Source organism: Trichechus manatus, unplaced genomic scaffold (genome assembly GCF_000243295.1).
Source record: "Trichechus manatus latirostris isolate Lorelei unplaced genomic scaffold, TriManLat1.0 scaffold00026, whole genome shotgun sequence".
Lineage (NCBI taxonomy): Eukaryota > Metazoa > Chordata > Mammalia > Sirenia > Trichechidae > Trichechus > Trichechus manatus.
The window spans coordinates 5865168-5877776 of NW_004443962.1; the positions used below are offsets into that span (position 1 = coordinate 5865168).

General features: G+C 42.7%; 1 protein-coding gene across 2 annotated transcripts in view; it reads left to right on the forward strand.

Annotated features, from left to right (window-relative positions):
• PCYT1A (phosphate cytidylyltransferase 1A, choline) overlaps positions 1-12496 on the forward strand; it is a 56650-nt gene extending 44154 nt beyond the window's left edge. For both annotated transcript variants that reach the window (XM_023728761.1, XM_004373595.2), the window contains 6 exons: positions 2498-2614; positions 3244-3395; positions 5457-5535; positions 5990-6132; positions 7566-7754; positions 8784-12496. In XM_023728761.1, coding sequence (XP_023584529.1) covers positions 2498-2614; positions 3244-3395; positions 5457-5535; positions 5990-6132; positions 7566-7754; positions 8784-8990 — 887 coding nt within the window. In that variant the 3' untranslated portion in view covers positions 8991-12496. The remainder of the gene's footprint in view (positions 1-2497; positions 2615-3243; positions 3396-5456; positions 5536-5989; positions 6133-7565; positions 7755-8783) is intronic.
• Positions 12497-12609: the final 113 nt, after the last annotated feature.

Genomic DNA, 12609 nt, shown 5'->3' on the forward strand with positions numbered 1-12609 from the left:
TGACCTTCTACTTTACCAAGCATGATATCCTCCAGGGACTGGTCCCTTCATGTCCAAAGTATGTGAGACAAAGTCTCATTATCCTTGCTTCCAAGGAGCATTCTGGATGTACCTCTTCCAAGACAGATTTGTTGATTCTTTTGGCAGTCCGTGGTATATTAAGTATTCTTCACCACCACCGCAGCTCAAAGGCATCAATTCTTCTTCGGTCTTCCTTATTCGTTGTCTGGCTTTCACAAGCATATGAGGCGATTGAAAACAGCATGGCTTGGGTCAGGTGCACCTTAGTCCTTAAAGTGACGTCTTTGCTTTTTAACACTTTAAAGAGGTCTTTTGCAGCAGATTTGCCCAATGCAACGTGTCGTTTGATTTCTTGGACTGCTGCTTCCATGGGTGTTGATTGTGGATCCAAGTAAAACGAAATCCTTGATGACTTCAGTCTTTTCTCCATTTATCAGGTATAAATGGAGATACATAGAGTGAAATATCTTCCTCTCTCCCCTGTCTCAAAGCCACCCAGTACCCCTCTTAGAAGCAACCAGTATTAAGTTTCTTGTGGATATCCAAGCAAATAGGTTATATATTCCCCACCCTTTTAGTGGCTGTATCATGATATATCTAACTAGTTTTGCATTGAAATTTAGGTTGTTTCCAAATTTTTGCTGTTACAGATAATGCTGCAATGATAATTTGTGCCTAGTTACAAGTTATCTGTGAGATAAATTTCTAGAATTGGAGTTGCTGAGTCTAAGGGTATGAGGATTTGTCATTTGTCTTTTGATAGATATTACTTAATTGCCCTTCTTAGAAGTTATACTAATTTATGTTTCTATCAGCAATTTATGGTGTCTTGGTTTAAAAGCTACTTGTTTGTGGATAAAGGTATCTGAAAAGAGAAGTCCATAAACCTCCTGAGAAGCAATTTCTTCCTCCCTGATTCATTGCCCTCAAGATTGGAGGGAGCTGGATCTTACCCCACCACAAGTATGGTATTTCTGATGAGGCTGTAACCCTTCCTTCCAAGATTGATGTAACTGCTGCAAACGTTATTTTCTACTATGACAGTGAAATAGCTCTTCCTTTATTCACAGAGTAGGAATAAGTTAGTAGGACTCTTCAGATATATCATTTGAAACATGATGATCCATTATGCCAATTTCATTCTTAATGTGTTTGACTTTGGAACTAGTCTTGTACCCCAAGAGATCATTTCCTGGCTTCTCTTTCTTAGGCCACCACCACTAAAAATAAGTTGACAGCCAGTTCTTTCTTATTCTCACTAATGGAGGGAAAAGGAAAAGTTATAATGATAAGTTCTAAAATATTTATATTTGATTTTCAAATACTTAGTATTTCACCTTCTAGTGTGAAAGCTTAACATTGTGCTCACTATAAGAGGAGAAATGCTATCACAGAGCAGGTATTGAAGGGCAAATTTGGAGCTGAGAAGCAGTAAATTGATAACTGGTCCACTTAGCTACTTATGCTCCCTCTTTTTCAATCTCATCCTTCTATATCACCCCTTACTCTCTGTGCGATAGTAGAGAGATTTATCTTCAAAGCTGAACATTGGTCATTAGTAATCAAGGCATCTTGAAAATGAGAGAGCAAGGGACTGCTCTGACCGGGACCACAATAGTAGGTCGTGGACAGAGTGGGAGAGAAATATAACACAAAATTCCAACTCATAAATAAGACTAGATTTACTGGTCTGATAGCGACTGGTGGAACCCCTGAGACTGTGGCCCTTAGACACCCTTCAAACTTGTAACTGAAATCACTTCCAGAGATCACATTAGACCCATACATTAGACAGGCCTATAAAGTGAACAGTAACACCCGTAGGGATGTGCACCTCAGAACAATCAACTATTTGAGACCTAAAGGGCAGCATTTGCCTAAAAGCAGAGTTCAGTAGGGGCAGGAAATCCGGGTGAGTGGACCTGGGGAACCTAGGGGGGAAGGGGGGCGAGTGCTGACACATTCAGGGGTTTGTAACCAGTGTCACAAAACAAGCTATGTGTAAATTGTTGAATGGGAAACTAATTTGCTCTGTGAACTTTTGCCAAAACAATAATAAAATGTTCAAAAAAGAAAATGACAGAGCAAACAGCCAGATTATAGCAGGAAGTTTACACATAAACTGAAAGTGAGGATTATGAAGTTCAGGGCATATCTGTTGTTTTGTTCTCCCCATTCAGTTCTAAAATAACTTTCATAAAAAACATTCATGAAATCCAGTTACCTGAGCAGTTTGGGACAACCAGGCTAATAAAAGGCATTAGTGGAGATGATGTCAGGAGGGTCTTTGTCCAAGGAAGTCTGTGATGTTATTCGTTACTGCTCCAGTCCATCCCCAAGTCAGAGTGAATACCCGGAGAACATCTTAGAGAGATGCGTGCAGGGATGGAACAGTCACACAGTGCTATTTCCATTTGTCACATCTGAGGTGTTGAATAAATGTATTTGTGTAATAAAATCTTTCCTTTGGATTTAGACGAGCGGCCTGTGAGAGTTTATGCAGATGGAATATTTGACTTATTTCACTCTGGTCATGCCCGAGCTTTGATGCAAGCAAAGAACCTTTTCCCGAATACATACCTCATTGTGGGAGGTAAGAAAACATCTGATGACTTTAGGTGCTATGTGTCCAGAAAAAGCTGATAGGAGTCTTTTTCTCTCCTGTCTTTATAACCCGAGTGTGTTGATCCTTGGTTCCATTTTTAAGGGAATGATGCAGGATAGCCTCTCTATAGCATGAAATATATGAGGTGCCAGCACCTTCAACCTGGAGAGGCCATTGGTTTAGGCCTCACTGGCCTGAGCTGTCCAGTATTTATCTCACTGCTTTTTAGCTGAGTTTCTCCAGTCATGGGAGCAACACTGACTCCTATTGCCTATTTAAGAACAGCATTTGCTCTAGATTTCGGTTTTACCACTTTGGATAATTTAATTGTTACATAAATGCACAGCAGGTTCATTTCAAAGTCAAAATGTTGGTGCCCGGTTGTACCCTTTCTTCTCCAAAGTGTGAACATACTGTTTAGTGAGTGTTGCTCCTGAAGGTGTATCTTGGATTAGGAAAAGTATTGTTACCCAGGTGGAGCTACATCCAGAAGATTCTTTTGCAGATGGGGAGGATCGTTGCAGTCCTAGGAAGAGGAAGATGGGAGAGGTTGGTGTCTGGGGAGTCATTAAGCAAAGGGGACCTTGACTTACCACTTTATGATGCGGTGAATTCAGTCTGCAGTGATGAGCTGACACACAACTTCAAAGGCTTCACAGTGATGAATGAAAATGAGCGCTACGACGCAGTACAGCACTGCCGCTATGTGGATGAAGTGGTGAGGAATGCCCCCTGGACCCTGACACCTGAGTTTCTGGCAGAACACCGGGTAAGAAACTGGGTGCTTGTCCCATTCCTTGTTCCAGAGTCGCCTCAGTTCTCAAGGCTTCTGGCACTTGGACTAGTTTTCCACTAGCTCTACTCCACCTCTACCTTCTATGTGATTTCGTATAGAGGAGATGACGGTGATATTACTACTGATAGTCATCTCTGACATTTGTATGGGGTTTAATGGTTTACAAGCACTTTTACATCCATTATATTTCATTTGTCCGCACCCCAACCCTGTGGAATAGTTATTATTTCCATTTTATGGATGACGAACAAGGCCCAGAGAGACCAAATAACCTGCTGCTAGTCACATTGTAGCAGGGCTAGGAACTGAACTCTTGAGCTGTGTGATCCCCTATTCCCGCTGTATCTGTGTCAACTCTCATAGCAGCCCAGTCTCTTTGGAATATACGTAGCCCCAGCCATGCTTTCAAGAAGTTCACATTCCAGGAGATAAGACAGATAAACATAGACCTTTCTTGTGCTAAATTTAGTTTGAGTGAGGGCTCAAAGTTGTGTGGGATCACTTTTTTTTTTACTAGTGAGTTAGTATTATTAAAACCCATTACCTACTTTTAATTCTCCTACATTAAAACCACATGTTTCCTACAAATGTTTGGTATAAAAGATGAGAAGGATTAATCATGCCAGGTTGGAGGGCCTCAAGTTTGAGGAACTGGCAAGCATTTCACTCAGTTCTTTATAAGAGTGTGTAGAATGTTGCAGGGGAATTGGTCAATGAGGCAGGAAAGAATAAAGGTAGCCAAGGGGCTTTTAAAGCAATGTTTAAAATAGGCCTGAAGCTAAGGCATATTTGTTAAACCTGTTTACAATTTGAACAGACTTATTATATTCTCTAAGGAGCCCTGGTGGCACATCAGTTAAGCGCTTGGCTGCTAACTGAAAGGTTGGTAGTTTGAACCCACTCAGTGGCTCTGCAGGAGAAAGAGCTGGTGATCTGCTCCCATAAAGATTACAGCCTAGGAAACCCTAAGGGGCAGTTCCGCTCTGTCACATTGGGTCACAATGGAATGGATTCTATGACACCCAACTACAACATTATAGTTCTCTAGCTTTTCTGTACCAGCACTTAGTAGCCAGTGGCACCAAAAATGATGAGCAAGATTGTTTTCAGCAACACAGCCAGGCAGGCCCCAGACAGAAGTATGAGGTTGGAGGAACTTCTGACTAACCTTTCCTCCTTGTTAGCAGTATCTCCTCAGCCAGGAGTCTTGCTTGCCCCTGTTCTATTTTTACTTTGCTGCCTGTGATCCCTGACAAGTCACTCTGGGAAATTGAGATGTTAGCTGAGAGTCCCTGACACAGTCCTGATGAACATGCTGCACACCGCAGTGGCTTTTGGGAGTTGAGTGTGGTGGTGTTAACAGCTATATTGTGTAGCAGGTCTCTCAGAAAGATTATTGTCCCCAGTGCCCAGTCACCTCTTCTCACCCTTGCAGGGCATATTGACAGTAGCAGAATGATAGATCCTAAGACATGAAATTCTGTCGTGGCTTTGGGTTTTACAATTCTTTCGAGTTTGGATGTATCTATTCCACTAAAAGGGCTTTGGGTTGCTATTTTTATATTCCCACTCATCTTATGGACTGAGAGAAACCTGTTGAACAAGGAAGTGACCTTTCTCATACTTTTAGAAACCCTTATTTGACCAGTCCTTATAGGCCTAGGAGGGTGGGGAGATTCCTGTCTTCTTTCCTAGGGCCTGCCCACTGACTAGCTCACCAGCAAATCAGCTCACCCTACTGACCATAGCATGGTGACTGGCATACAGTGGGAGGGTAGCTCTTCCACTAGGCCAGGAGAAACAGCTGAAAAGGAAACTGGCTAACTTCACATTTACGATCCTTAAGTAACCAGGTTGGGTGATTTGTGAACGAGTCATAGAATATAGGAGTAAAGTAAAGGGAGGTAGAGAGGAAAAAAGTCTATTTGAGGCCCGACCTCTGCTTATTGTCCTTCTTCTGGGCCTGGTCATAGTCATTGGTTTTTTCTGAATGGCAGTTATCCTGGGTTTTAAATGATGTTTCCTTATTTTCAGATTGATTTTGTAGCCCATGATGACATCCCGTATTCTTCTGCTGGGAGTGATGATGTTTATAAACACATCAAGGAAGCAGGTAAGTCGATGTGCCTCCTCACTTTATGGGGCCTCGTGGACAGCTACAGAAATTCTACCATATTACTACTTTACAGAGGAAAACTGTATACTGAGAAATTGAGCATCCTCTTTCAGGTCACACTTCAGATAAGAAGTAAAGCTGAACATAGCACTGACGGCTATCAGTTGTCAATCGTCTAAGAGCATCTACTTTAATATTTCTTTTAACTTTAAGAAACCTATTCCTGGTCCTTTTTTTTTTTTTCTCTCTCTTAATATTAGGACCTTATAGCTTCTCCTTTCTTTTCCGCTAGCCTTTTATTCAGTCCTCCTTCTTTATGTCAGTATCTGCAGACATCACTTCTGCTTTTTGAGGATAGGAAAGTAATGTTTCCAGTTTTCATCTAGTCCCACTGCCCGAGCTAAGCAGATTTCACAGTGTTTGTCTGTATGTGCATGCATTCTTGTGTTAGGCATGTTTGCTCCAACACAGAGGACGGAAGGTATCTCCACGTCAGACATCATCACCCGAATTGTCCGGGACTATGATGTGTACGCGAGACGGAATCTACAGAGGGGCTACACAGCTAAGGAGCTCAATGTCAGCTTTATCAACGTGAGTTCCAGCTCTCATCCCAGAGTTCCCTGGCCCTGCAGGACGTGGCTTGCCTCCCACTCCACCTGATTTGAGTTTGCTTTTCAGTCAGTTGTAATTGTCACCCCTAAAAGTTCAATAAATGCCCCTTTGCAGGTAACACTATGCTAAGCTCTTTACAAAGAGAATAAACCGGAGGCAGTTTCTGCCCTTCTGGTCTAGTATCAACACATTGATATAAGGACACACAGCCAGTTAAATAAGTAACAATGTGTAACTTACCTTGTGCCACGTTAATACCAAATACATTTAAAACAGTAGTTCTTAACCTCTTTTGATCGGATGGTTTTTTGAAAATCTGATGAAATCTGTCTCTTCTCCCTGTGTGTATAGTTACACACAGCATTTTGCATGCAGTTTCTCAGGGTATGTGGACCTAAGTTTTAAATTTGATTTGTGAAAGATTGATACTACCTTTTAGAAACAAACCATAATGCATTTTGTATATAAAGTATACCTCCGTAAAGTTGATTTAAAAAGATAAACTGTTGACTATATCTTCTGTATAAGTAGTTTACCACGCTCCCTCACCTGCACCCAGCTCTGTGAATGATTCTATAAGTGAAATAGTTTCATTTAAATATGGTTTATCTATTCACATAAAACCCAGCTGCTGTTATCACCTACTACAAAATCTTTATTTTTCCATAAGACTCAGGTTTTTAAGAGCCCTAAACTTACTCCTTTTCTCCTTTATGACCTGGAAATTGTGAAAATACTTTTCATTTGACTAAACATTTTCTTCCCAGAACGTTCGTACTGTATTCCCTTATCTTTAGGAACAAAGAGTATCATCTTCATTCAGCAAACGAACAAAAACAAAGAAAAAGACACCCCCCCAAAAAAAAAAAAAAAAAAAAAAACCAACAAAATAACCCCTAACTCTTCTAAAATCATAGATAAAGGGGAAAAAAAATCTAGTACAATAAGTAAATTAATTAAGTAAGTAACTTAAAAGTCCAGTACTTCCACTTTCAACCTATTGTAGCTGGCTTCTTCTTGGTAATATCATGCAGTGATCTCATTGCTACCTGTACATCTCCATCTGGAGTGGGGTTTGGGCATGTTGGGCATGCTTATGTTCCAAGCTTCTGCTTTGTCTTAAGAAAACTGACTTCACTTGGCTGCACGCCTGTACTGGACCTACCCTGCATATTTAGTTTAGTCCTGGGCTCCCATAATATTAGTCATGTGACACTTTTCTATGAGATGACCCTCCAGAGCCGTTCATATCTATTAGTATGCTAAAGAAGTGTAGATAGATTAAAACAAAATGAGATTCTAAAGACTGGAACAAGTGTCAACAGGGTGCTTGAACCATGTTTTTTTCTTTCCTTCTTGGTAGGAAAGGTCAAGATGAGTATTATTTCTCAGACAGTTATTTCTTTGCCTAGGAGAAGAAATACCACTTGCAGGAGCGAGTTGACAAAGTAAAGAAGAAAGTGAAAGACGTGGAGGAAAAGTCAAAAGAGTTTGTTCAGAAGGTAGAGGAAAAAAGCATTGACCTCATTCAGAAATGGGAAGAGAAATCTCGAGAATTCATTGGAAGTTTCCTGGAAATGTTCGGTCCAGAAGGAGCACTGGTATGTTTGTTTTTCCCCGATGAATAATTCAGGACATTTCCGAGCTATGGGGACAGTCACAGAATTTTTGAGGAGAAAAGGACGTTGACATCAAGAAGTTATCTAATCTGTTCCTCATATCTGGGCAGAACTGTATTTCAGCTCTCCCCACAAAGTTCTTTAAAATCTTTACAGAGAGAGGTTGCACATTCTCCTAAATCATTTTTCCAGCTCTGTATCAGCCTCCAGATATGGTGACAAGATAAGGAAGTAGCCTTACCCAGCTTGCTTCTACACTGTAGTTTTAGGTAGGAGGAAAGGAAAGAATAAAGAATAGTAGAAAGAAAGCTGCCTCCACTACAAACAGCCGCTGCAGGATCCCTGGGTAAGGTGGGAATTCCGTCCTTGAGGAGCAGCAACATAGTTTCAAACCAAATAAAGGTGTACGCTATTCAGCAAGTGAGCAAGAAGGATCTGACTATGAAGGTCTTTGGATACTAAAAAAAAAAAAAACCTGTTGCTGTCCAGTCGATTCCGACTCATAGCAACCCTACAGGACAGAGTAGAACTGCCCCATAGGATTTCCAAGGAGTGGCTGGTAGATTTGAACTGCCGACCTTTTGGTTAGCAGCCAGGCCCTTAACCACTGTGCCACGGGGGCTCCCTTTGGATATTAGAATAGATTATTCTGGGAGAACATAGAATTTCCTTTTCAGAGAACTTAAACTGGGATAGGTATCCTTTTGTCTAAGTTAGTTCCTTTGTTTTTTCCTGGAACCAGACTACAGACTAAGTAGCTTTCTAAGAATTCCTTTGACATAGAAGTCAAGGATTTGGTGACTGGGTAGCGAGTGGGAACCCTTAAGTAAGTAGTATAGCGTAGGCTACTTTAGGGAGGAAAGTGCTTAGAACTATAGCTGTGTCCCTCCTCTGGCTTATTGGGTCACTTTTGACATTGCAGGGGCACTTATGATAATTTAAGTCTCAGATCCTCCAATGGTGGGTTAGAATTCATAGCTTTCTTCTAACTCTTCCTTTTGGTCTCCTCAGAAACATATGCTGAAAGAGGGAAAAGGCCGGATGCTGCAGGCCATCAGTCCAAAGCAGAGTCCCAGCAGCAGCCCTACTCGTGAACGCTCTCCCTCCCCCTCTTTCCGATGGCCGTTCTCTGGCAAGACTTCCCCATCTTCCTCCCCGGCAAACCTCTCCAGGCACAAGGCTACAGCCTATGATATCAGTGAGGATGAAGAGGACTAATTTTCCATCCCTTCTCCCCTCTCTTCTCCCTCTGTCGCATCACCTTCAGAAGCTGTCTGTTGAATTCCAAATTGTGATCCCAACACTAAACCCAAGAATAGCTACAGAGGAAAGAGTACTGGGGCAAGAGGACCTGGGATGGGGGAACCAACAGCACGCGCTCCAAGAGGCGTCAGCCATCCACACCAAGAAGGAGGCTGACTGCACCTTAGAAGCCTGTTCTGCATCCATCTACCCTCCCCAAGGACTTTGCTTTACTATTTGTGTTCATGTGATCTTGACAGGGAAATTGTCATTTTTATTAATTTTGTAAAAAATTAGTCTTTCAAATGTAGTAAGTAGAACTAATATTTTGCCCCTGAGGAGGAGGCAGAAGAAGGAAGTAGTGTGATGACCCAGAGGCTTTTCTTCCTGACACTGTAGCGTTTGCCTTCTGTTCTGAAGCAAACTGACTTGCCACGTCCTTCAAGCAGTGAGCCACGCTAATGGGTGGTTTTGGGGGGGCATGTCATAATTTTGATTTCCTTAAAAATGAAAAGCTGAATGATTGCAGTCAAAAATGCCCTAAATGTACTGCTGGCACATGTGTCAGTGTGGCTGTGGGAAGAAGGCGACCTGAGTCTTAACTTTTCTTACTCCCTGAGGAGTTTCTTGTTGGACCCAATGGGGTCCATGAAGACACTGATGGGGATGGATGCGACCACATGGCATCAACTGTGGTTTCCTGCTGTGTTCATCTTCTCAGAAAACTCTGCTGCCCAGTTATTCGGGAGCCCCTGTCCATCTTTCCCAGAACTTTTAGGTTACCGTTAATTGAGGACGGGAGTGGGACCATACTTAATCCTACAGAAAGTTGGTTTAGATTATTTTCCTGCTGGGAGTAAGTTCCTGGCCTTGCTACTCCCATTTCATTGCTGTTACCTAGCTTTTTACAAAGGATACTTTGCAAATGTCTGCAGTTTGCACATGGTCTGTTAATTTATATTGCTCATAGCCATATGGAGAGAGGTTTGCACAGAACGAAGAGGCACACATATAAGGAAACTCTTCCTTTTCTGAAGCAACGGAGTTATCTTGACCTCACCCCCTTTTGAGAATGTTCTTGACCGGAACCAGTGCTCCATAGAGGGTTTCTTCTCCTCTGCAGAGCGCGCTGCAGCTGGCAGGGACTCCCTCCACCACCCCTCCAACAGGCCACAAAGTATGGGTTCATGTTACGGAAGTATGCTTGGTTCTCTCCCTCACATTTGCTCCTGTGTGCCTGATGGTTGTGGTCCCATCTGCCCTGTTAGGTTGCCGAGAGGGACTCGCCACTTGAATGCTGATGCTTAGCACTGTGCTGTCGAGCATGAGCTCATTTTAACCCTCCAGCATCCTATCTCTTCAGCTGCCTGACCTTGCAGATCACCAACAATCAGTAATCCTGTAGCTGGATTCAGTAACCATCAGTAATCCTGTAGCTGGCTTTAGTAACTATCAGTAATCCTGTAGCTGGCTTCAGTAACCATCAATAATCCTGTAGCTGGCTTCAGGGAAAAATTGCTTATGTCCAGGCCCCACCCCCCCATCACTCATAAATGCCCCTTATGGGGGTGGAGTTTTAGTGTTTTCAGCTAAGAAAACCACATTTTATCTTTTCTTGCCCCTCTGCTAGGGCTGTGAGCATCCCTGTGAGTCTCCTCCCTGAACACTTTCTGGTAGAACCTGCTCATCTGCCTGAGGCTCAACGGCTAGAATGACTGCCTGCCTGCACAACAGAACTGCCTAGGTTCTTAAAGCTCCCATCACCCAGAGGGGCAGAGCATGGCAAAGTAGAGGCACAGAGCAGGAGAAACTTCTTGTCCTGATGGTCTATGAAAACCACATTTCTGACTTTTCTTATGAAGTGCTCTTCACTGTCAAATCTGGTTCACACGTGCTCCGGCCTGGGATCCTGTCTTTGAAAGAGTTCCTGTTTTCCCATGTTACCCAGCTTCATGGGATTGTATATTTTAACTTTTCTGCTTTGGGCTTTCCTCTTTGAGAATTCTGCCTATTTCTGTCTGTCTGATTCTCCCTGGTGCAGAAAGACAGTGAAGTTACTGCTGAAGCCCACCCACTCTGCCCTCAAAGTGTACATGTTACACAAGTATTTGAAAAGGGAGATCCCCGTGATGTGCTTTTCCTGCCCCCAGTCACTCCTCTTGAGTATGTTGCTGGGGTCTCTGCTGTCTGTGGGCTCCTTCGGGTGTGCCCTGCCCTTGGAGTGTGACTGCTAGGGCCACATGTGCGCGTGCTCTTGGAAGACTGCCCTGCCTCTCTGGGTGAGCCTCTGCTGCCCCAGTCGCCTAACACTAGCATATTTCCAAATAATTTTGACTGAAAGCAACAGCTTTTATGGTGTGGCATGTTAGATTCCTTGGGATAAATGTGACCCTCGGTGCTGGACAAAGGTGAGTGGGTAGAGGAAGCTGTCAGAATAATGCATTATTTGATCGTATGTGCCTAAATTAAATGAGGGTATAGGTTTGCACACTATGACCATGCCTGTGATCTATAAATCTTCAAATATTAATGTTTGAGGCTGTGGAACTGTTTCTTTGAGCCCCACACAAGAAAGCAGTCAGCTTGAGGGAGCCAAATATGGCAGAGATGGGGGGAGAGCCTTAAAAGCTGATCGGCCTCAGAGCTACCGTCTACAAGATAGAAAGAGGCTGGAGACAGAAGCCCTGGAGCTGGTGGTGAGGAGGGCCATTGCAACAGTTTCCTCCTGGTGGGCTGGGCGGAAAGTTTGCTCTTTTCATACTAGACTCAGGAGCCCTAAAAAATAGAGGTTGAAACTTGAGAGGACTACAAATGGATACTTTGTACTGCTGTAGCTGTCTCTGATAGCTAGAGCCAAAGACTATCATTTTTGGGAGGATTGGGTAAGAAGGCTGGGGATGAGGGGAAATTGGAAATCCTGAAGAGGAGGAAAAATGGAAGGTAGGTTGAAACAACTTGGGCGTTCTCTGATCGCTGATAACTTGTTAGGCAGCACCCGAGGTACATTGTTCTGGCTGTTCCCTCACAGTGGTTCTTCACACTGCTCTTATTCTGTTTCTGCAGTATCTTAACCTGTGGGTAACTATTTTTCTGGAGCTCATTGACTTTTTCATCCTGTTGCAGGTCCCTTATCTAAAATGTGTCCAAATCAATTATATTTTGCTGCTTTCCTTTAATTCTCAAAAAGCCAGAGCTTCCAAATGTTCTGTCAGCATACACTCTCACCAGGAGATGAACCCAAACAGGTAGAAAGAACTTCCTTTAACAATGTTTGTAACCAGTGGTATTTTTTTTAAGGTCACCAATGTAAGCATTTTTAAAGGTTATATTTTTTGAAGTCATAACATTGATTGCTCTTGTTTTCTCTCATAGAATAGATTGTCATGGGATGAACAATGGTTCCTTCTGTTTTTCCAAATAAATAAGTAGAACGTGTTCTTGAGATTATACTATTAAATGTTAATTTTCTTAAAAAGTAAAAAGAATTTGTCTGCCAAAGTTGTATGTTAGTACTCAGATTGGGGTAGGAAACCAAAGCGCCGGATTAATCAGGATGACTCGGGTTTTGTTCCTTTTGAAGCGGGCCCTCCCCACC